General features: G+C 42.5%; 2 protein-coding genes across 2 annotated transcripts in view; one reads left to right on the top strand and one right to left on the bottom strand.

The window, feature by feature from the left end:
* The window catches only part of il16 (interleukin 16), a 40,141-nt gene extending 26,979 nt beyond the window's left edge, over nt 1-13,162 (top strand). The window contains 13 exon segments of the mRNA XM_069711452.1: nt 5-231; nt 755-883; nt 1,320-1,472; nt 2,696-2,752; nt 4,059-4,143; nt 5,650-6,424; nt 6,426-6,705; nt 7,186-7,334; nt 7,557-7,716; nt 8,966-9,067; nt 10,504-10,735; nt 10,840-10,968; nt 11,114-13,162. Coding sequence (XP_069567553.1) covers nt 5-231; nt 755-883; nt 1,320-1,472; nt 2,696-2,752; nt 4,059-4,143; nt 5,650-6,424; nt 6,426-6,705; nt 7,186-7,334; nt 7,557-7,716; nt 8,966-9,067; nt 10,504-10,735; nt 10,840-10,968; nt 11,114-11,280 — 2,645 coding nt within the window. The 3' untranslated portion in view covers nt 11,281-13,162.
* A 1,977-nt stretch (nt 13,163-15,139) lies between these two features.
* On the bottom strand, nt 15,140-25,154 carry stard5 (StAR related lipid transfer domain containing 5). The gene is made up of 6 exons (XM_069711485.1): nt 24,528-25,154; nt 23,542-23,591; nt 22,191-22,323; nt 21,162-21,279; nt 19,292-19,385; nt 15,140-19,091 (listed from the first exon to the last, which is right to left on the bottom strand). Exons 1-6 carry the CDS (start codon nt 24,615-24,617, stop codon nt 18,941-18,943), a joined length of 636 nt encoding a protein of 211 aa, XP_069567586.1. The 5' UTR covers nt 24,618-25,154; the 3' UTR covers nt 15,140-18,940.
* Nucleotides 25,155-25,348: the final 194 nt, after the last annotated feature.

Below are 25,348 nucleotides of genomic sequence, written 5' to 3'. Positions count from 1 at the left end.
CTAGGACTGCGTCGACCGGAGTCCTGCTCTCACGGCCGGCAGCGATGTGAGCGCTGCCTCGAGAGGACTTCCAGTCAGCTGACGGTTCGGCGGGCGCAGAAGACGGCGATGACGCGTTCCTGCAGTGACAACACCAGCAGCCTCCAGCACAACCGCTGCCTCGCCCTCCTCAACCACCGCAACGCACAGCACCACCCGTCGGCCCGTGTCCACAGCCTGGACACGCCCAAGGTACGCCGACACGTCTCCATGGAGACGGCGTCAAACAGCGTGACAAGGGAGAACTAACCGCTGCTTCTTCTACAACTTCCTCACATTTCCTAATTTTTGATTTGATTTGTGAGGGTGTGGTCTCATGTTTCATCTCTTCCTGTCCTCTATGTGTCCTCTATATGTCCCTGTCCTCTATATGTCTTCTATATGTTCCTTTCCTCTATATGTCCCTGTCCTCTATTTGTCCTCTATGTCCTTGTCCTCTATATGTCCTCTATATGTCATCTCTGTGTCCCTGTCCTTTATATGTCCTCTATATGTCCCTGTCCTCTATATGTCCTCTATGTGTCCCTGTCTTTTATATGTTCTCTATATGTCCCTGCCCTCTATATGTCCTCTATGTGTCCCTGTCCTTTATATGTCCTCTATAAGTCCCTGTCCTCTATATGTCATCTCTGTGTCCCTGTCCTTTATATGTCCTCTATGTGTCTCTGTCCTCTATATGTCATCTCTGTGTCCCTGTCCTCTTTGTGTCCTCTAGTCTGTGACAGAGACCTGGTCTGACAACAGATTGTCAGTTCCTGTGTATCCTGATGAAGATTATAACATCCCCTACAAGTCTGCTGCCAACGTGTCCAGTCAGATCAATCCATCACACCAGGGACACAAGGTACCACATCCATCATCCATCATCATCCATCATCATCCATCATCCATCATCCATCCATCCATCCATCCATCCATCCATCCATCCATCCATCCATCCATCCATCCATCCATCCATCCATCATCCAACCACATCCACCATACAACCATCCATCCATCCATCCATGTCTGCATGTCCTCTGTTTATGAACAGAAGTAGAATTCCCTGCAGACTGAGGGAGAGTTCAGAGTCGGGGAAGAACTCCTTGTATAAAATGAGGCACAGTGTGTCCACACAGCAGCTAAAGGAAGTGTTCACGCATGTTCATATAACACACGCTGCTGTTTTCTGTGTGTGTGTGTGTGTGTGTGTGTGTGTGTGTGTGTGTGTGTGTGTGTGTGTGTGTGTGTGTGTGTGTGTGTGTGTGTGTGTGTGTGTGTGTGTGTGTGTGTGTGTGTAGTCCACCTGCAGAGTGTGTGCTGGTCCCCGTCGACCCTGCTGGCCTCAGGATGGGACCAGTGAGGACGGGTATATCGGTGACTCCAGTGGCTCCAGCAGAGGATCCCCAGTCAGGGATGAAGGACTGGAGTCATCGTCACACACCAGCTGTCAGGTACACAACTCCAAACACACAACAGGGAATGGTTATGAATGAAGAAGCTGTAAAAGTTTTTTTTTTTTCAGTATTGTTTTGGTGCACCATTTCTTTAAAACCTATTTAATACTTAGCTGCTATCTTCCAGATGTTGTACTTGTGTTCCAGATGTTGTTCTTGTGTTCCAGATGTTGTACTTGTGTTCCAGTTCCAGATGTTGTTCTTGTGTTCCAGATGTTGTACTTGTGTTCCAGATGTTGTACTTGTGTTCCAGTTCCAGATGTTGTTCTTGTGTTCCAGATGTTGTACTTGTGTTCCAGATGTTGTTCCAGATGTTGTACTTGTGTTCCAGGTGTTGTACTTGTGTTCCAGATGTTGTACTTGTGTTCCAGATGTTGTTCTTGTGTTCCAGATGTTGTACTTGTGTTCCAGATGTTGTTCTTGTGTACTACCTCTCTCTACTCTGAGTCCATCAGTGTGTTCTCTCTGTCAGTACAGAACCATCAGAACACTATAAGTACCAGGATGAATCACTCAGAACGCTCCAGAACAAGAAGTGTGAAACTCTGGACACTTTCCACCCTAAACGGTCGCCATCTTGGCTCCGTAGAGGAAGGGGCGGGGCCACCGACGTAAAGGATTTTCAAAGTAAAAGCGTGTGAGGAAGCTGCAGCTGTTCCTGAACACAAAGTGTTTCTTTTCCACTGCTGCTGCTGGACAGAAGAATCAGTGTTTATTGAGTGTTAAACAGAGGACACAAAAACACGTTGATTTCTGGGTAAAATAATTAAAGCTGCAGATATTTTGAAGGCTCATGTGGTCAAATGATGAGGTCATTTCCTGTCAGTGCAGAACGGCAGTGTGAGATTTGAAACAACACGACTCCAGAAATTCCTGCGCCACAAGTCAGAGTCCTGACATGGAAGAGCTCTATTTGTTAGTACTGGAGGAAGTACGTCATCTGGAACACAACACTGGTGTTTTTTCTGCAACCTGTTGATCACAAAAATATGTTTCACATGACTCACGTGTTCATATATGGAGGAGTATGTGTATGCCCATATAAGGAAGTTGAAAGTATGTGTGAGAGCGAAGACGCTCCATCGGCATCTTTTTTACTTTCACTCTGACTTCCTTCTCTCAGCGTGCCAACGCTGCTTCTTCTAATCATGTTTCCTTCTCTGCACCAATCACGCCTCCTCTGAACGGACTAACACGCCTCCTCCTCTCACCGCCGGCAGCTCTTCAGCGGCATATACAAGGCCTTGCAAAAGATCCTGAGGTTACTGTTCAGAAACGTATGTGAGGAGACTTTCCCCGTTTGACCGCATGCTGTGTGCTTTGTTTATTCTATCATTTAAGAAAAGAGAAATCTGTCGGCTCAGTCAGGTGGTACAGAGAACGGTGGGATCCTTTTTATTTACATCATTTGACCGTGGTTGATTGCATTAAGTTTCTATATATATTTTTGGCACTACTTTGTGATAAAGCAAATCCCTTTATTGTGTTTATAAGTTGTAGTTTATTGTGTTCATGCTTCATAAATCCGTTATAATCCATTCAGACCGCCTGTGAACATTTACAACTGCAGACATAATGGATCCATGCTCAGAGAAGCAGTTTTTAGGAAAGCAACCGAGAAGTTGTTCTCATTCATAACCAATGAATAAATTAACAATAACGTTATTTAATAACATTAATAAAGTCATTTTTTGCAGCCTTAAAACCTTTTGTAAAGGAATGCCTTCAGGTTCGAAGAAAATATACATTAAAAATAGATTTCCTTTTGCCTTTTTTGACTCGATGGCCAAATAAATGTGGACACCACCGTCCATACGCGGGTAATGTTGCTATTATAGCAACAGATCAATATCTATAGTTTTGGAAATAAACAATTACACTCGGATGTTTTTTTTAATGTTAATTCTTTCAACAATCTGTGCATGACAACTGCTGTAGTTGAGGTTACAGCTGCAGGACAACCTCCTAACTCACCACCTCACGACATAACTGGCACGCGACTTCCTCTTTTTGGCCTTGGACATATATTTTGTGCTGTGCTGGTTTATTGGAGGTTCCCAGAAACAGTCGAAAGGAAACCTGCGGTTCAGCTTCTGTCAGTTCTGCTCCAAAGCTGTTGAACAAACCACCTGCAGATATTAGGGAACTACCGCGCCTTTAAAATGCGTATTGCTTTATTTCATATTTTAACTCTATTTGTGTTTAATGATTTCTTTTCTATATTTTCAAATGTTCCTTTATGTGAAACACTGCATGTCATTGTAAAGCACTTTGAGCTGCATTTCTTGTATGAAAGTTGCTTTACAAATAAAGTTTATTATTATTATTAATATTATTATTCCTGCAGACTCATCCAAGATGAAAGTGATTGAGATCATCCTGAGGTGGAGCATGATGTCCAGACGTACTTAGTCTGCATGCATGTGATGATATGCGTCCTGCTTCTTGCTGGTTCTGATACGTTTCTGACTGAAGCAGCAGTGATGTGGACGAGTGTCTGAGCGGAAGCAGGCGACAACACTGCACTTCACTGTGGTTGCTGCTAGAGAAGTTGTCGTGATACAATACTTCCTGTTTGTGTAGCAGGAAGCAGAGCGACGAAGAGAGCAGTCAGAGGGGAGCAGCGAAGATTTCACTGCAGTGTGCACCGACGGCCGGCTACATCCAGGTAGGACACCAGTGATTTTACCTCCCGTTTACCTGAATGCAGCGTCACTGCTTGGAACATCTTCATGATCAACATGTGTGACAGCAAACTCAACCTGCTGCTGTGATTTTCAGTATTTCAGTGGAAAGTCACATTTCCTGTTTGAGGCAGAGTTTTTCTGTGTCAGTAGATTTAATCCAGTCAGGATGTGATGATAGAGCTCAACTGGGGCTGCAGCAGCCAATCGAGCTGTCAGGGGTCAATATTTAGGACGAGTTTTACTTCACTTGAAATTAGCTGACACGCCACATGTTTGAAGGTAGTATTTCCACTAAACCTGACACCATACACAGTGTGTAATGCATATGGGAGTGAATCATATGATATTAATGTACATTATTAAGGCCATACTTAGGGGGAAAAGCTATAGAAAAATACATGATGCAAGTCCCAGTAACTGAGGCCAAGATGGAGGTTAAATATAAATCAGCATGCTGTGTATCGAGTCTGTTTCTGTATCAAACTAAACCACAATCTGTCGAAAACGTCTGTGTCTAAGAGCGCTATTTATTTTGTGCATGACGGGAAGCACCATTATACAACCAGTAGCTCCGCCCCCCGGAGATCTGATTGGTCAACTGAACATCTGAAACAAATCATCATGACATCACATCCTGCTCATCGTTAGAAATATCACTCCACCTCCTCAATGGGGAAATAACATTAGAATAGAGTTTCATGTAATATGTAATATAATGTAGTTTCTACTTGTTATAGGTCTATTAAATGACCCATTTGGACCCATAAGAGTCTACTGATTGATTTCCAGTTGTTAGTGTTGCCATGGAAACGGAGATCACACTAACACCGTGTTTTATATTTTGAGAGCGAATCACTCCACAATATGAAAACATTTAGATTTCATGTTACGCCGTGTGACTTTAGTGATGCTTTCGGTTACTGTCGTGCCAATAATGACATTAAAGCATCACCCTCTCGTGTAATATTGCTTAAATATGATCTGTATGAACATATTTGCAGTTCGTCAAAAGACGATAAATATAATGTCCTGGAGGCATGACGTCGGCCGGCATGCAAAACTGAAATGATGAAAAATATAATCCTAAATAAAAGACTTCCATGTTTTGGTTGACTGTTCATCTTCAGTGTCTCCAATCACAAGCTTCATGTTTTAGTATTTTTGTGAAATATTGCAGCTTTTAAAACGAGTTGCATGATATTAATGACATCAGCGATTCCCATAAAATACATCCTGATCTCTAACGACACCATGAGGTTCAGTTTAAGTCTCCGGTGGATGAAGTTTCATCGAAACAAAGTCTGACAAATAGAATTTAAAATGACTTTTTGATTGTGTTTGAAAGAATTGTCCTCGACGTGCCTCCGTACTTCTTCTTTCTACCGGAGGAGACCTGGATGAGTAGCAGCAGGAACATCTGTGTGTTTGTGACGTGAACATGTTTGAAACGCACTCAGCTCTTCTGTCCTCCGTGTTTGTGCGTTCAGGCGATTCGTCAGCCGTTCTCTGCTCGCAGCCGAAGAGAGGAGCTCTGAGGAGACAGGCTCGTATCGAACACCACACCCAGGAGCAGCTTCAGGATCCCTGGGTTCGGCTTTCCAACGGCTCCCCCGAAGAGCTGCCCGAGATCCAACACGTTGCCGACAGCTCGCAGCCGGTCGGCGTCCACAGCATCCTCGGCGCCATGAGCGACGAAGAAAACACCTCCGAGCTCAATGGCACCGCCGCCGACGTGACTTCGGACCCGCTGTCCGACATGACTTGTGAAAACACATCTGAAGCTCCTCCGGCAGCGAAGGCGGGGCCCCCGGTGGCCCCCAAGCCGGCCTGGTTTCGCCAGAGTCTGAGGAAGATCCGTGACGAGCAGGGCCCGAAGAAGCAGCCCAAACCCTCCGAGCAGAGGTCGACGTCGGGCTTCGGCAGAAATTTCGGAGTCAGATCTGCCTCATCTGCTGCCAACCTGTCAATCAAACAAAAGATTCACTCCTTTGAGACCTTTTCCAGTCCAGAGGGTCCGGAGACGGGGGCCAACCAGAGGGCCGTGGCCCCTTCCTCCTCCCTCCCTCTGGTGGAGGAGTCCAGGAGTCCCTGCCGTCCCTCACAGGGAGATCCTGAGAAGAGCAAACCCGGATCCCAGCGAGAGGTCCAGTCCGACCCGCCTGCATCCGGTCGGGACGTCGACCTCTCCGCTGCCTCTGACGAAGCTCAAACTACATCCGAGTCCTCCGAAGCCGAACCGTCCTCCCTCCAGAACCCCCCGACCCCCTCCCTCTGATGATTCGCGTTCAGTCCGACCGGCCAACCAGGAGTCTGAGCTGGAACATGTGGATCCCAACGGGTCCACGGAGTCCAGAGTCCGACCGCCCGCAGCGTCGCTGAGAGCCAATCAGAACGCAGGGGACAATAACTCTGATGGGACGGAGGGGGACGGAGGACACGGCAGGCTGAGGACCACTCAGACTGTGGCTCCGCCCACAGAGAGTCTCACTCCGAGAGGCCTGGAGGGAGAAAGCTTAGGGAAAATCATCGCCTTCAGTAACCAGGTAATCTGAGAAACTATTTTATTTAATAAAGCAAACATAGCTGTTATATCTATATATCATATTACTGTTGAAATATTTTGGTTTTTCTTAGTAATTTATTGCCTGGTATATTTTAATACTGTACTTTTGTCTTCCCCTCAGTATTTTTTGCTGTTATTTTATCATTGTATTTTCTCAATTTTGACTTAATTTTCCCTTAAAACAAGGACATATTTTGGTTCTTTAGTAATTTATTGCCTGTGTATGTTCTATATTTTTTATTTTACTGTATTTTTTCCTTTCCCTCAGTATGTTTTGCTGTTATTTGTACATCCATGTTATTATTTTATCAGTTTATTCTCCATTTTACCCTTAAAACATTGAAATTATAAATATTACCGTGTTTAACATTCAAATATACATTTTTATTTCCACTCTAATTGTCTCAAATGCTTTTGACTCAAAAATAATATGATTTGTGTTTAATTCTATTCGTTGCAGGTTTCACAAGCGTTGATGCGCTCTCCACCCCTCTGCTGCCATGGTAACCCTCGCTCCCCCGACCCGCAGGACCCCCCCACATCGGACGGTACCGACCGTCCGAGGTCAGACCTGGGTGTGGACAGCAGCGACAGAAGTTTCTCTCTCAGGTAAGACTTCCACAGAGAGATCCGATGTTCTGTTTTAATATTTAAATCCAGCCAGTTTTATATTCAACAGGAAGTGGTTTCAGATTAAAAAGAGTCACTTCCTGTTTCCTTAGAGAAGAAGCTTTCCGTTTTTATTGTCAGAGCAAAATGTCCGATTCACCACAGTCGCACGCTGCAGTTAATAACCTGGTGTGTAAAGTGTTTGTGTGTCTGTGAACGCAGCTTGGCCTCCCTGACGGAGTGTACCATTGAGCGAGGCGGGGGGGCGCCTCACGACGAGGCGGCCTTCACTTCTGCTCACTCCGTCCTGTCAGCCATCCCCTCGCAGGAAGTACAGAGGATGATCCAGGAAGTCAGAGCTTTCGACCAAGAAACACTGAAGGTAGAATTTAAAAAAAAAAAAAAAATCATGTCAACCACTTTCAATAATTCAAGTTCTGAAACTTGTGGATTTTAGTTTAAAGTAAAAAGGCTGCAGATACTTTCATCATTATAAAGAAACATAATTTACTCATTAAGAAGAATAGAAAAACAACAGGAAATACATCATCAGGTTATACTGTCCAAAATAAAGTACATAACTATGTAATATTAATGGTGTCGTCACCAAATTGATAAAGTCTGTCTCCCTCCAAAACTAAAATAAAAAAGCATCTCTTGATTATCATTATACTTAAACCACAGACATAAGATTAATATTCATCTTAATATCGCCTTCTGGGGAAAAAAGTTTTCAAAATAAAAAGAAAGATGTTTCATGGTGTTTCTTAGACTTTGAGGAACAATACCAGTGCACCAATCATAAACAGATGATTTATGGATTAAAGTAAACACATTCATTTTGTTGCTGCACATTGTGTTTTAATCCTTAACAGTAACCTTTGACCTTTTATATTTACATTTTGTGATATACTCAAACTCACGCTGGTCTCTTTTCATGATGCACTCGCCTGACAATAATCACCAAAAAACGTATTTCAGCCCTGAAATCCTGAAGCGTTTAAACCCAGAACTGCATTTTAATATTTGCTTTTTCATCAAATGAAAGAATGATGAAAGTCTACAGGTAGAAACTCTGATGACTTCTCCTCTAGCGCCACCATCAGGGCAAAGTTGTCATTTCCTCTGGGAAATATCTCAACATTGACTTCATCGACTCCACAGATCTGAAACGAGGAATCCATGTGATTCCCTGGATTTCCCTTCAGAGGAACAGAGAGTTTACATTTGTGTTTCTGTGGTTGGATTGTTTCTAAAAACGAATTCATTTTGTTCAGTTTCTGAAGAAGGTTGGACTCAAACGCAGAGGCTCGAAATAAAAGATTATTAAATGAGTGCGTGAGTCCTGATGATTAGGGAACAGAGAGCAGGTGAGGTGGGCGTGGCAGGCAGGAAACCGCGGGGAGCTGATGCAAACAGACAGAGACTTTCAAAATAAAGCAGGAAACGTCACCATCAGAAAAGCTTTTGAAAATATGAAATGTTCCAGTTGGAAACATGAGCCGGAAATGAAAATCACAATCTGTGAGTGTGAACAATGCTTAAAGTCCTTCATAGTTATAAACAGGTTAAAAATGTGATGTGACTAATAATGTAAAATTAAAATAAATTGCTGACTTATTTCTCCACAGCAACTGGTGGACATCCACGTGGTCATTCTGCACAAAGAGGAGGGAGCCGGACTCGGGTTCAGCATCGCTGGAGGCAGCGACCTGGAGAGCAAAGCTCCCACAGTAAGCTGAACTATTCATTCAAATTGAAATCCTACAACAATGTGTGGATCCTGCAGCGTTAAAAATGACATTTAAAATATTTCTAAGCAACATTTCTTCCCAGAAACAATTGTTAATAAAGTCCTGGAGGACTTTTTGATTGGATGCTCCTGTTATTGTGAAAATCCACCGAACACAGCTAATCTGGATCGGCTGTTTCCAACTGATGGAGCATCATGGTTTTATTACGGCGTCACTGGATTTAAATCACAGTTCATCAAATACTGTCATCAAAAGAGGTTATGGTGGTCAGTGACACAGAAACTTCCATAAAAAAATGGGATTTTAAAAGCTGTAGAATAAGAATGGTGTGATTTATGTTGAATAAGATGGTGTTGTGGATGACCATAGTTGTAATGCAAATGATTCCCCCCAAAAATACATTCAATTGATTAAGAACAACAACACACAAAAAAAAAATCACGAGAGGATGCACTCCTCCACTTTCACACAGAAACAAACAAACAAACACCTCAACACCCAACACCTTTTATACCCTGTCTCTTCCTGTCTGCAGCCAATCAGGAAGGGTCTCTGGAATCAGATCCACCTGGGTTTAATCCGACCATCAGACCCAGGTGGGATCAACCAGAGCTGCTCGGTACTCAGCTCCACTTTTTATATCAGTTCAATTTACCTTCTAAAGAGACAAACATACATACTGAAAAGTAAAAATGTCACTCAAGTCAACATTCTCCATCTGGAAATGACCAACAACAATATCAGCAAACAATAACGCGAAAATAAAGCTTAAATGGGAAAATACACTCCTTAATGGGTCAGTTATGATGTTTGGAAATTTGGTACGGAAAGACAAGAAGCTGCAATTTGTTTTTTCCCTTGAAACTTAATTTAACTGAAAAAAGTGCAAATAAAAAGGTTTCTCATGTTTTCATTTGAATCTTTCAAACATAATAGTTCAATTTAATTCCTGCAACACAAAAAAGTTGGACCAGAAGTATGTTTACCACTTCGTTCCAACAACTTTCTTTTTAATGATAGTTTAATTCTGCTTCTGCTGCTGTCACCTGAGGGGTCGAAGTTCACACACAGCCAGCAGAACTTTCTGGCTTCACTTCGAATCGGTCAAAAGTTACTTTAGGTTTTTAAATGTTGTGTTTTTAAAGATCGCCTGCATGTTCACACAAATACTTTACTGGCTTTGTGTAACAATTAGATTTCAGCATTAGAGAATCTTTACAAAAACATTTAATTCATCACGTAGAAGTGTTTCCACACTGTGTTGCTGGCCCTTCGCTGGGGAACAGATCTGTTCATTAAAGTTGTTTGGAACAGGAAACAGCAACTCCTGTAATATTGACCTGACTGGTTGTATTGATCCAGTCTCGTACTTCCCACCAACACATGAACCAAACGCGAGCTTCTCTCCTGCTCAGGTCCACAAAGTGTTTCCCAGCGGCCTGGCGGCTCAGGAGGGAACCGTCCAGAAAGGAGACGAGGTTTTGTCCATTAACGGACAAACGCTGCGCGGCCTGACGCACACCGACGCCACCGCCGCGGTGCGTCAGGCCCGCAATCTGACGCTGGCCGTGGTGGTCGTCTGCAAGCGAGCCGGGGAGGAGGGGAGGGAGGCCGGAGGCTGCCGGAGCGAGGAGCCCGACGCCGGCGGTGAGTCGGAGGGCGGAGCCTCTCCACAGCAACAGTTTTTTTAATCACCAGCACTGTCAAATAGATCTTTCACTACAATAAAAGCTGTTTTTGATGCGGTGCAGCGGAGGAGCACGAGCCGCCGGTGACCGTGGAGCTGCAGAAAGGTGCCGGGGGGGTCGGCTTCACTCTGGAGGGAGGAAGAGGCTCCATTCATGGAGACAAACCTTTAGTCATCAACAGGATCTTTCAAGGTACAGCTGGCATCATACCGTCCATTAGGACTTACAAGAAAACAACTGGGATTCAGAAGTGATGCGTTCTTACTAATCAACTCAAATCAAATACACTTGAAGAAAAATGAAAATCCAGAGTTGTAATGGAGTTCCTGTGTTTCAGGCGGAGCAGCGGAGCAGAGCGGCCTGCAGAGTGGTGGCGAGCTGCTGCAGGTTCAGGGCGTCAGTCTGCAGGACATGACTCGGTTTGAGGCGTGGAGCATGATCAAGGCTTTACCTGAAGGACCCGTTGCCATGGTTATCAGGAGGCGGCGGGGGGAGGACGAGTAACGAACAAACGATGACAGAAAACAGCAACGTGAAGTCCGTGGAAGAGAAATCAGGTATCAGTCATCTACATTTAACACGGACGACTTCTGAATACATTTCTTTTATTTGTATATCTCATTTCTGACCTCATGCTGTATGAATGTTTATTAAAGGGTCAGTTAACTAAAATTCATAAAAACTGCAGAAATTACTAAATTTGTACTTCAACCCCGGTTCCAGAAAAAGACAAAGTCCTATATCAGGCAAGAATGGGACAAAATTTCACTTTCAAAACTGCAGCAACTGGTCTTCTCGGTCCCCAAACGTTTACAGTGTTGTTAAAACAAGAGGTGATGCCACACAGTGGTGAACATGATCCTGTCCCAACTTTTGAAATTCAAAATGAGCACATTTTTTATAAAACATTAACATTTCTCAGTTTCAACATTTAACATGTTGTCTTTGGTCTATTTTCAATTAAATATGAGTCTACATGATTTGTAAATCATCACAATCCTTTTTTATTTACATTTTACGCAGCGTCCCAACTATTTTGGAAACTGGGTTGTACATTTAACACGGTGCCTCAGAGGACAGCTTCTGAATACATTTCTTTTATTTTTATGTCCAATTTCTGACCACAAAATGAACGTTTATTAAAAGGTCAGTTCATAAAATCTGAGCACAAATAACTGTTACTGAAATCACTAAATCTGTGCCTTCATTCTGAAGCTCAACAAGCCAACAGGCTAAAATCATACACACCCGTTTCCGAAAAAGATGAAGTCCTTTATCAGGCCAGAATGGGACCACATTTGACTTTCAAAACTCCAGCAACTGGTCTCCTGAGTTCTCAAATATATACAGTGTTGTTAAAACAAGAGGTGATGCAGCACAGTGGTAAACATGACCCTGTCACAACTTTTGAAATTCAAAATGAACAGAATATATTTTTCATAAAACAATATCATTTCTCAGTTTCAATATTTGATATGTTGTCTTTGGTCTATTTTCAATTAAATATGAGTCTGCATGATTTGTAAATCATCACAATCCTTTTTTATTTACATTTTACGCAGTGTCCCAACTATTTTGGAAACAGGGTTGTAAGTACATCCACGTATTCTCCGAATTTGGATCATATCATCGATGGCCTCGCTGATGTTGGCTGGATTACCGATAACTCACAACTGCAAATAAAACATTTTTATTGGGGGGACTGATGTCACATATCGGACGCCCTTGATGTTAATATGAAGGAATGAATTTGGAGGTCGTTGAATATAGAAACAGCTGTTAGCTTCCTGTTAGCACTCCCTATTAACTGAATGGGTTCAAACAGCTGACTGGAGCCTCAGTTCCTTCTGCTGCAGATGGAGATATATAGAAATACATCTTCCCATTAATGGTTGAATTATATCTGACATATCTTCCATATAATGTTAAATTGATAACATTGTTTAATTATATGCTCTTTTAATTGATGCATGCAAATTAAGTCATTTCAGAGCAAAAACAATTTGTATGCATCAATTAACAACTCAGCAGCAGATTGTTTTTGTTCCTGACAGAACAGCTTTTATATTTCTTTGGCTTCATTGAACACATGGTGGTATAGCAGAAGTATTAATTCATTCAAGTAGTTTTATCCAGAAGTGAACATCCCAGCCACCAGCTGAGTCACATGGGCTGATGTCAGCTGACCTCCTCGGTACAACAGCTGATTCAATCAGATGAGTCCATTCAGAGATTTGTACTGGTCTGAGGGAGAAGTGAAGAACTAGAAAAGAAACACGTCGACACAACAGCAGCAGCTCTGCTCAACTGGACTCATTAGTTTAAAGTGCAGGTGGTCAGAAAGTGTTATCTTAATGTTCCTGTATGTCTCGTTTACAATAAAACATGTAAAAGAAGAAAATTATAAATATATATATATTAGAATACATTTCTATTTTTCTCAGCAGAGGAACTGTATGTATGTGGAAGCAGAGATCCAACACTGTTTAGGCACTTTTTGCTGACTCAGCAGCTCCTCCTGTTTTACTGCAGCTGGTTGTCTCCGTCCTGAACATGCAGAGGGACGTTTTAGTGCCGAGCAAGTTTCCTTTTAATGCACATGAATTATGAGTCTGTCTCCCGATGTATTTACATGTTTATTATCCACAAGAGGAAGAAGAGTCTCAGAGTGAAATACGTGCTTTTTAAACGTTTAAATTCAATTAAAAACACATTTATTTGCTCCAATTATTCTTAACAGGCTGATTATTTTCCTACAAAATGTAACTTTTCATGTTGGTTTTAGTCTATTTTTGGGCTCATAATGTCTCATAAGAACTCAGGATTGTGACACAAACATAATGCAGAAGAATTTCCTCCTATTCAACCCACAAAACAAATGTTTTCTATCAACTTATCGAACATGTTTCTGGAGTCGGCTCCACCTGTTGTAAGAGTTCAAAGTAACTTAATAAAACATGTCCAAACGGAGTGAACGTGTGTGTGTGTGTCCTGCTGAAGAAGAAGACCAGTGATGGACAGGAGGCTCCTTTTAATCATTTTAATGCTGGTGAAATACAAAACTAAGTGGGTGCAGAACAGTACAAGATAAACAGTTTCATGTGTTCTGACTAGACATGTAGATCTGAGCAGCTGCTCTCAGCAGGAGGAACGCCTCATTATTTTACATATATTCTGTGTTACGGTCGTGAAACTCCCCCCGGGGACGTGTCGCTCTGAGATGTCTGAACTGATTACTGGGCCGCAGGTTGCCATGACGATGTACATAAGGGAACTTTGGACTCGGCGTCACAAAGCGGCCTCGGGTTAAAGGGTTCGAATGGGACCGGTGCTGCCGCACGTGACCTTTGACCTCCGCGTCACTCTTGAGTACAGCACATACTTGTCGGTCAAAGGTCACCGAGGTCAGAACGTACGAAGGGTAAATCAATACTGAATCACGTGACGCTGCTCGTGTGCTTCATGTTCACCAGCAGCAGATTTCTGTTGTTCAGGCTCCTCTGAGGCCAAAACGTGGAAACGTGTTTAGAAATGAGGAGAAATCTGGTGGAAGACGTGCCGGTGAGTCTCAAGATCAGTTACAACTTATATTTATGCTGTGTAGGTTTTTCTAATTGAGCAACAATACACGAGAAGATGATGTAATAAACGTCATTATTGCCACGACAGCGATGCGGTCTGGACCGAGTATAAAATTATACAACAAGTTACCATCTAAATAAAACGTGTAATTAAATGTTTTCATATTGTGGAGCAGTTCACTCAAAATGTAAAACTTTTTGTTCGTGTTGATCTCCGTTTCCATGGCAACACATGGAGTACGACTAACTGGAAAACAATCAGTAGACTCTTATGTAACGTATGCAATGTTCACTACTCCAGGAAGTAGTCCGACCCTTAGCAACCACCTAGCAACAGAGAGGACTTCTAGTCTCCAACTGAATAAATACAGAACATAGAAACACTAAACTGATCAGCTAGTTCAGTCTGGATGGAACAAAGATATCTGATGAACAAAGATATCTGATGAACAAAGATACCTGAAGAACAAAGATATCTGATGAACAAAGATATCTGAAGAACAAAGATATCTGATGAACAAAGATATCTGAAGAACAAAGATATCTGATGAAGAAAGATATCTGATGAACAGAGATATCTGATGAACAAAGATACCTGATGAACAAAGATATCTGAAGAACAAAGATATCTGATGAACAAAGATAGCTGATAAACAAAGATATCTGAAGAACAAAGATATCTGATGAACAAAGATATCTGAAGAACAAAGATATCTGAAGAACAAAGATATCTGATGAACAAAGATATCATGGACTAGTGTTTTTAACATTTTAGCTGTGTTCAAACCAAACCGGTCCAGCTAGCCGCCGCTAGGACTGTAAGTTGTGTGACTATCCGTGGTGTTTCTATTTTCCCATTGAGGAAACGGGGTTATATTTCTAGTGATCAGCAGGGTGTGATGTCATGATGATTTGTTCCAGATGTTCAATTGACCAATTATATCTCTGGGGGCGGAGCTACTGGTTGTTTAATAACTTCTTCACAACTTTCTTCCGCTGCTGTAACGACTGAATTTCCTGTTTGGGAATCAATAAAGTCTCATTAAAAATAGAATATAGTCAGATTATCCAAAACCACATCTGGAGGTGTCTCAGAAGTACACACAACATCTGTATAGTTCAACTCCGGAAATAAAAAGAGCTCCAGATGAGGGACGATGACAACGAGCCTCTCACAGTAGTAACGGCGTTAACAGTGAGTCATGTGACCCTCACGTTACACCGAGTAGCTGAATCCTGCTTCACTTCACTTCACCTGAGACAAACTGGAAGATGTTTGTTCACCCAGTTTACTGAATATTAACGTGATCATAGCGAGGGCAGACGGGATGATGACGATTTCTAAAATGGCCCCCAAAAAAATCCCAGCGCTGAAAACGCATATAAATATAAACAGAAATGTTACATTTTGTTACATGTTACAGAAAGCAGAACTTCAAAACCACATTAGTAAGAAATGTTTTGAGTGTAACGAGTGAAACCAGAAAGGATCAGATCTGCTTATTGTTTTTCAACGTTGCGAAGCGATCGGGACTTCGGTGCGGAGGCGGAGCTAAAAGCAGAGTGTAACCATGACTTCATTTGACGCACATTTGATGTGAAGTGGAGCAGCTTCAAAGCTCACGCAAGAAGACAGGGCGGAGGTTGAGACGGGGAAACGGGGCTGGGACGTTCGAGGCTACCTCAGCGTGTCTCCTTTGAACAGAAACACATGAATGTCGCGATCGGCTCGAGTCTCGAAAGCTACAGACGCCACCGGCTGCAGAGTGTTTGCAGCCCTGATGGAGATGATGCAACAGAGCAGGCAGGTGGAGTCGGGGTCAAGAGGTCAAAAAGGTGATTCAGTATTGATTTAATGTGAATAATCTACTCACTTCTGATGGAACCGTTTTCTCTCCTTTAGCAGCTGCATGAACATCGAGACAGCGTCACATTAACATAACAAAAATAAAATAATAAAAAAAACAACCTGCTGCCCCATTTTAACAACACACACATGAAAACGTCTTCAGATCCACATGCAGGCGGTCGCAGCCTCCTGAAACACGGAGGAATGCGTTGAGATTACTGACCACACTGAGGTAAAAACATGTTCCAGGTGAAGACGGGTTAAAAACATCTGGAGACTCTCCTACAAACACCAGCTCACCCTGCTGTTTATGGCTTATCATACACGTGGAGGCTGCGGAGAAGCAAACAGTCACCCAGCTTCATCATCCTCATCCTCACTGACTCGTTTTAACACGAGAGGGAGCTCCTCATAAAGTGCTGATAAATTTACTCCAATTAATCGGGTGACGGTGAGCAGACTTGTCCAGTTCAGGCGGTCGGAGGGATCCTCGGTGTACGAAGAGGGAAATGTTCATTAGTGTGCACTTTATTCACCTGAAGAGGATTCTGACAGTTGTGTAATAACTTGCATTTATATCTCCTGTTTATAATTACTGATGTGAGTATATCAAGTTTACAACATGAACTTTTAGACTGTTAAAGGAGCAGTGTGTAGAGTTTAGCGGCCCCTAGAGGTGAGCTCGCACACTGCAACCCACTGAGCTGAAGTCCCTCCTGTTGAGCCGCGGTTTGGTTTGTCCCTCCTGGGCTCCTGTAAACGTGGCAGTCCAACATGGCGGCTCCGTGGAAGAGGACCCGCTCCCCGTATGATTACACTCCAATCAAAGCATTATTATGAATAAAATATATTACATTTCTGTTTACAGACGCCCTCAATCCTCCACACTGAACCTTTAAAAGTTAACGCAGACATGATTTGAGATTTTTTTTTTTTAAGTGCTCGAAGTTTTGATTTGAGTTAGCGTTAGGGACTTCTTTCTATTCTTTTTTAGGCCTTAAAATTTGTCTTTACATGAAAAAAAACAACTAGATAACATTATATAAATAACGCCAATGCTGAGTCATCACTCTACTTAAAAACTGCTGACACGTGCCCTCGTCTGGACAAGTGTGAAGACTGATTTCAAATTCCCAAAGCACATTTCCCTTTTTCTCCACACAGATCAGTTGTAAACGACAACGTGCAGGCGGTGAGGTCGCCGTGGAAACAACAGACTATCAATGGACACAATGAGACTACAACTACCACAACCTGTTCAAAACTACAGAAGAATCAAGCTGCTGTTTGTGTTCAATGACACACCGAAATCATCATTTGTTGATAATTATATATCAATGGAAAAATAATTTAATTCAATTATAAAATCATTGTTATTATATTGCTATAATATTCTTGTCACTTTTATATTGTTTGATTTTCTTTCTTCTGCATTTAGACTTTGTTCTTAAATCCGACTCATTAAAATTCTCATCAAAGGTAAACAATGTGTGAAAAGGAAGGAAAGGTGTGTTGTTAAGGGAGTTTTATTGAGTTTGTTTTTCTTCTCGGTATCAGATCATTTATATCGCTCATTGACTCCTGAATCATTTCACGTTCACTGAGAGAAAATTCACAAATACCACTTTGCATTTCAGTTCTTTTGCCAACTTCTTCACCGTCTCCGCAAAACGAAAGCAGACTGTGAAAACAAACCGTTTGTTCTGGGATGATTTTTTTTTTACATTTCTGTGTATTTTTCTCTAATGGAGCTCTGCAGCTTTGACTTTTATGTGGTAAATGTTAATTCCTTGTTTAGTCTCATGAGACGTTTCTGTCGTAGCATTAGCTTCTAAACTAGCCTGAAAATAACAGCATAAATATCCTTTTAAATCACATTACCCTGCACATGCAGTGACTGTTTTCACCACAGCAGATTGGAATCATAAATATGAGATATTTTACATCTCACCTTTGATTGTGAACAGACCTGCTGTTGTTTCAGATGTGGAGAAAAAGAAGGGAAATGTACTTGAGAAATCACTTCCATAAAACAAGGAGAAGCTTTTCTGTCTCAGTAGAGCAGCACAAATCGTTGTCCCGTTCAGAAGGCATTCTTTTAGAAAGAAAAAACGACTTTTCGTTTGTTTTTTTTAAAGGCCACCCGCGCCGTCCCAGCTGTGCTTTCGTGTTTGGTGTAGCCGACGCGAGGCAGATATCTGTGGTTCAACATGTGAGCAGAAATGAGTATTTCAAGTACAACACAAACGACTAAGTATGAGGTATGAGTCAGTACAGACTGACGGTCTGATACCAGCGCAGGGTAAATAAGGTCCATGCAACATGCATGTTTACTGTTCACACTGAAGTATGCAGTTAGAAGAGGGAACACCTGGTGGAGTCTTCTATCCTGTCAGCACATCACAAAGATAAATGTTCCATCTATTCTTTAGGTTGGAGGAAATAAACTGAACCCACAGACGGGAAAGTAAAAGGGACTTTAAGTTGGTCGAATGCAAAGCCCTCGTTCTGGTTCCGGGACTATTTAAATGCGGGTGTTGATTTAAGGAGTGTTACGTAAAGCGTGGCCTCGATCTATTCGGGTCGGATATTTGGCATCCTTCGATGATCGTTGATCATCGTTTTGATTGCTGTTGAACTGGACAGTTTAATAATGGAATGAAGGTTTGCTCTGACCGGTCAGCAGGCCTCAGGATCCAAGGGGGACTTTTTCCTTTTTTTTAAACTCTTGGTGTCAAAGGTCCTTGAGGGACTTCACCGACTTGGCCAGGTTGTTGTAGAACTCGGCCATGCTGGAGGGGAAGAAGGAGTCGACCACGGAGCGCGGCAGGAAGCCGCCCAGGTCCGTCTGGAAGAAACTGAACACCTGGGTTTTGTTGGGCTCTCTGGGAACAAAAGAAAAAACACAAGAGATGAACTTCAGCAAGCACGTCCTCCACACACACACACACACACACACACACACACACACACACACACACACACACACACACACACACACACACACACACACACACACACACACACACACACACACACACACACACACACACAGCCCTGGTTTGGTGTGTGTCGGTGCTCTCACCCGGAGATGGGGACGCAGATGCAGCCACAGGAGTGGTTGAATCCTCTGACGTAGCCCGACTGGGCCGGGCAGCCCGGGTGACCCACGTTGGTGGCTGTTCGACATCACACAAAACACACGCATATTTCACCACGTCACATTTGATCCTGTGAGTTTGTCGATGTGTGTGCTTCTCAAGCATGTGAGCTCAGATACTAAACCAAGAGGCTGCAGGTTTTTATTTCAATTAACGTTCAACCGTTTATCTTTTAGGAAACATGCTCCATTGTTTTGTTAAAATATTTCTGTGTCAATTCAAAATGAAGCTGCAGTTGACCATAGTGAATATTTTGCCCTTAAACACATGGTTGGGATCACACTCGCATATCTAAAGTAAATCTGGCACTCAGGTTTTAATTTTTGAGAATCATTCAAAATGTCAGGTTGTAAACAAGCCAACAGTTTATCCAGATGATCCAAAGCTACCAGGAAGTGAAAAAATACACAGATTCTCTTCTTCCAAAAAAAGCCAATCATCGTCTTATTATTCATAAATTGTCAGATTTTACATGAACTCTCCGTCCTGAGTCAGATTTCAGAGTGAATGCTGTACTGGGACGGCATCAGTTCATCAGAGGTGTAACTACAGCTGCAGTAAACAGACCATAAAGTGCTTCAGTGGTTAAAAATGATCAGACTTTATGGTGACGCAGCATTTTTTTTCTGAGTTTAATGGCTTGCAAATGTTACTAATTAATTTATGTTTTCTCAGTTTTTATGCATATATATTATCATCCTAACTACTGGAACTAAAGGGCAGATTTACTCCAATAACAGCAGGGTTATGATAAACATTTAAGCTACAGAAACAGTCAGCAGTTTGTCTATAATACTAAAAGCTGACATCATCTTTGATAACATCGGCACCAAACACTGACAAACAGTTCAGACTGAGGACGCACTACAGGCCTACACAGCTTCAGCTACTGCATGCTGTCAATCAAGGTTCAAGGAGGTTGAGTGGCTGTGATTGCATCAAAAGTGACCAATCATAAAGAGGGTCAGCGTCTCACTTGCTTTCTGCTTCCAAATTGTAGGAAGAAAGTTTGATTGTGAGGAGCAGGACTGAACTTTAGGAGCAGAGTGAAGCGTGAGAGCGACCGGCCCGACAGGACCTCTCTGCTGTTGTAGCGGCTGCTCTGAATAAAAACAGCGTCGGTCTCACAATGTCCGGTGGATTTCTATCTCGAGGCAATGGAAAGCAACTGAGCTACGAAAACCTGCACTTCAATAGATGGTGCAGAATTTCATTGTTATTTTAAAGGCACCGCATTAAGACGGTGACATGCAGCTACATAGACATCCACAGTGACATGCAGCAGTGTACGAGCACACTAAGGGTTCAAAACAAAATTAGACTGCAGATTAATTATTGTTCAGATCAATGTGCACACAATCCACCAAAGTGCATCACACCTGGTTTTTACAGTGAAAGGCAGAAAACACTGATTATTTATTTGTGATTTCCTAAGAGACCAAATACAACCTCTGTGAACCCCGGGCCTCACTCTGCACTCAGATGATCCACCTTTAGGTAGGTAGGTATTTACTTTATTAATCCCCGAGGGGACATTTTTTCACTTTCATTTAAAGCAGTGAAAGAGGCCCTGGAAGCACCGCAGCCCTTCGCTTCAGACCGTGCATCGTTAAATATGGGCTGTCGGGTCTGTTCAGACGTGCAGTGCATCTTCAGCAGAGTAAAACCTCAGAAAGCTTTGCACTCCTTCAAGTGAAAACAGTCCAGCCCGACGGGAATCACAAAGACCCTTAGAAAGTACAAAAGAAACAAACAAAAACAAAAAAGTAGAGACAAGAAGGAGTCATTACGCACCATTGGATGAAATGGTGCCATCTTCGTATTGCTTAACTAAAATAACATCTACAAAGTCTCGGGGAGCTATGATACCCATCGCTGCTGAGGGCGTGACCGTTCGGCAGATAGAGATGTCCTGTGTGAGAGTGGAGACAAAAGAGTGGACTCAAAGACTGCGTCCAACACAGAAAAACCAAGATGGATATCGACTCTGGAATCACGAGGAAGCATTTAAAGCTGCATTAGGCAGTTTTTATTTTTAAATGGATGGATGTGATTCATCCTGATTGATCAAATGTAATATTTCGGGAATACTAACAGATAAAACAATTCAAGATATAAGTAAAGGATGGATACAATAGGAAATATAAATAACATATATATATATACTTTTTTTGCCCTTTGGTATAAAGTTCTTATTGATACAATTAGAATTAACTGGTGGCGGATTGAGCATCTTGAGACCAATGATCATGTCGAGGTCATTTAAAGGGGTGCAGTGTAAACCAGGTTATTTCCTGTAGCTACAATTTGCAGATGTCACCTGAACGCCTCACATGCAGAGTTATCAGTAGATGCAACAATTTACCACGTCCCCTAAACGCATCATACGCAGTCTATCGGAGGGCTTTTAATTTGAAACTACATGTTGTAACTTCCCCTCACTCAGTGAGGCATTTGCTTCATTGATCCTGCAGGTGCAGTAAAACCAAAAATATCTCATTTCTTTTATTTCCCTATTTTGCTTGCACTCGTTTCATTTCAGCTCAGCTGAGTCCCTGCTGTGTTTTGCCGTCGTTGACGGTCGCAATGGTTTCAACTACCGTCTCACTACAGCAGCAGGAGCAGGTAGGTGAGGGCGGGTTGTCCACTAGTTAATCGGCCAGATAAAAAAAAAACATTTGAAATACTAAAATGGGCTAAAAGTTCAGACCGAACAAGTAAAGTCAATGTGTGGGAAGCACCGGATCATGACAAAGCATCTTCTAGTCAGAAGATAGACGTATAATAATAATAATAACAATAATAATAATAAAAAAAACACACCTCTGTGATTTGTTCCAGAAGCTCGAACCTTTTGACGTTGTTGTCCCACTTGACTCGGAGCCCGTTGGGGACGGGCTTCAGACACTCCCACACTTTCTCAGGACTGCCGTTGACAATCCCCTCTCCCTTATAACTGCCAAGCCAATCAGATGACAGGACAGTCAGGAGGGGGCGGAGCTTATTCCAGCATGACTACTGTAAACTACATTCATACACTCTTAACTCATATAGGTGACACCTCATGTTTCAAGCCATTAAAAGGTCTCAAATAAATCTAATCACTGACTAATAACCACACTTTACTTATATTTTATAATAAGTTCACCATTCGATTATAAAGAAAATATAATGTAGTCGACGAGTTACATCAAGTAATAAATAACTAAATGCAAGTCTGTATCTATAATATAGGGGGACGTTAAGAAGGTAATTCCAGATTAATGGTCGCCCTGATCACAGCTTGTTCCACAATTCCTGCTTTTTTAAAATTTTTTATGTGACTTTAATACACAACCTGAGCTCATCCTACATCTGAGATCATCGCTGTTCACCACCGGAGCAAAATATACGTAGTCTGAGGTCTGAGGTAACTTCACACACTTTCACTTCAGTCAGTTCACTTTATCTTGAAAAGAGGTTTAACAGCACTTGTTGGTGGAAGTTCTCTACAAACTCACCTTCTTTGCCACAAGGTTATTACTGAGGAACGCTGCTGTTAATACAATGTACATAATCGTTTTGTAAACGCAGTGCCTTCTTTCCAGCAGCGAACAGTTCTTCTGAAATTAGGTACCTGTAACCCCCGTTACCAAAGAGGTTGGGGCGCTGTGTGAAATGTAAACAAAAACAGGATGCAATCATTTGCAAAACATGTAAATCCAAATTTAATTGCAAATACAGCAAAGACGGGAGTCCGTGAACTGTTGAGCAGCTGAAATCCTCTATCAGGCAAGAATGGGACCACATTTCACTTTCAAAACTCCAGAAACTGGTCTCCTCGGTTCCCAAACGTTTACAGAGTGTTGTTAAAAGAAGAAGTGATGAAAACATGAGCCTGTCCAAACGTTTTAGAAACGTGTTGCTGCCATCAAATTCAAAATGAGCAGAAATGTTTCATAAAACAAGAAACTTTCTCCGTTTCAACATTTGATATTTTGTCTTTGGTCTATTTTAAATAAATATGAGTTTATGTGATTTACGATTCACTGCATTCAATTTCTATTTACATTTTACACAGCGTCCCAACTCTTTTTGGAAACGGAGTCGTTTCCATTTCATCATTGTGTTCAACTGTCCAAAATAAAAAAATCACAACGGATGAGAAAGAAAAAGAGAAGCTGATATTTCTCACACATTCCCAGGGAACTCGGATGAAGGACGCCAAGAGACGACCACGTCGTTCTGTCAAAGAAAACAGGACATTTACTGTGAGTAACATTTACCTGCTGGACAACACAACAGGTGAAGAATAATGCTTCTACAGCCTGTTACGAGGAACACATTAACCAGAAAGGCCACCATCAGTCACACCAAGCCGAACTTAGTCACCATTTAACACTGACTTCTGCACACACATCTTCAGTAACAGCACTTAAAACAGGTTAACTCTGTGTTTATTAACGGGCCACAAGTGGGTATAAGAGTTCTGACAAAGTAATAAATAAAAAGTAGGAAATAACAGTTGAGTTTTGAACAAGTAAGAATAGTTAAAGCTATTAAAAATGTATATAATTACTGTGAACAAATGAGAAAACCACAGTTCTATCAGGCAAAAGGAACGGCGAGGATCAAACCACATGAAATATAATAGATAAGACATCTATATCAGATTATAACAGCTCCTCTGTGTAAAGTTGGGATTGTTGCATGCCTCTATCGGTTTAAACAAATATACAAACATATATATATATATATATATATATATATATATATAATGGGGAAAACCAGTTAGTAGTTTCAGGTGGAGACTCTCCAACCTTCAGCAGCAGACATTCAGTGACATATTTTCTGTGGTATATAACCACTACTTACCACCGGCTAGATAAACACTGTTGTCTTTTGTCTGTGGTGTAATGATGCAGTGACTGTATTTCAAACCCATCTTTCTTTCTTTTTGAAGTTATTCCCTGTTGCAGTGGGCCCGACATCAAACTGAAGTGATGTAACGTGTGCAGATGGATCCTTACACCTGCTCTGAACGGGGATCCTCAACCACACGAGTCTAACCTTAAACGTCCTCTCAGCTGTTAACGCTGTTCAGGCAGGTTGAGTGACAGCTCGTCAGAAACTACCTTCTGCACCAGAGAGCAGCACGAACCGGAGAAAACAACCATTTACCGACTTCTTGCAGACTTTCCAGCCGGACTCGTCCCTCCTGTAGCTCATCAGGCAGTCCGCCGCTCCCTTCGCTTTATCTTCATGGTCCATCGTCGTTGGCCTCGGTTACAGTTAACCCGGGTCAGCGCGCGCTCCACCTGGCGTCGCTGCGGCTAAATCGGTGGACACGGTTACCTTCGGCCGACGGGAGACCACCGGCGCGCGGACGGAGGCCGAGTGCAGAAAATGAAGGTATGCGACGCGGCAGGTGGAGGGGCCGCTGGAGCGGGCAGGTGGAGCGGGCCGGTGGAGGGGCCGCTGGAGGGGGCCGGTGGAGGGGGCCGCTGGAGGGGCCGGTGGAGCGGGCCGTGGAGGGGCCGAGCTCAGGTGAGCACTGACTCTACGAAGCTCGCGTTAGCCCGAATGAATGAAACGTGCTAGGCGCTAGCCGCATCGTTGACGAAGAGGAGGCGAACTCGTTGTTCTCACAAACAACATCCGGCTCTGGCAGACACCGCTAACGCGACTGTAACATCTGGATTGCCTTCAGGCCGCGCGACAGTCCACATCTGCCTCGGCCCAAGACGCTAAAATCCACAGACAGAAAAATGTATTTCGTGAAGTACGGCCACGATCGTTTGCTGAGGTATTACGTCATCCAGGAAAAAAATAAATCCCCATTACGGCTTTCAAAATAAAATCTTTACTCAAAATCGTACGCGTGTATGAACGTACTTTACACGACATGAACACTTTCTGTATGTTTTCAGTGGAATTGTGACATTTCAATAAAGCCGTGTACTGTTGGCTCGAACACAGCAGGACATTTTGATTCTTCTACG

The sequence above is a fragment of the Brachyistius frenatus genome, unplaced genomic scaffold (genome assembly GCF_029030835.1).
Source record: "Brachyistius frenatus isolate BFR_SWC_R1_liver_20210118 unplaced genomic scaffold, ASM2903083v1 Contig_100, whole genome shotgun sequence".
NCBI lineage: Eukaryota > Metazoa > Chordata > Actinopteri > Embiotocidae > Brachyistius > Brachyistius frenatus.
Note: the sequence above shows the minus strand (reverse complement) of the source record. Positions and strands in the feature narration are given on the sequence as shown.

What these genes read in the sequence shown, in the direction of transcription:
- stard5 (XM_069711485.1), bottom strand. Translation starts at nt 24,617, where the DNA reads ATGGACCATGAAGATAAAGCGAAGGGAGCGGCGGACTGCCTGATGAGC. An exon ending in GGAAAGTCTGCAAGAAGTCG is followed by an intron (nt 23,592 to 24,527) that starts GTAAATGGTTGT and finishes TTTCTTTGACAG; the next exon opens with AACGACGTGGTCGTCTCTTG. An exon ending in TGGCACCATTTCATCCAATG is followed by an intron (nt 19,386 to 21,161) that starts GTGCGTAATGAC and finishes GATGTCGAACAG; the next exon opens with CCACCAACGTGGGTCACCCG.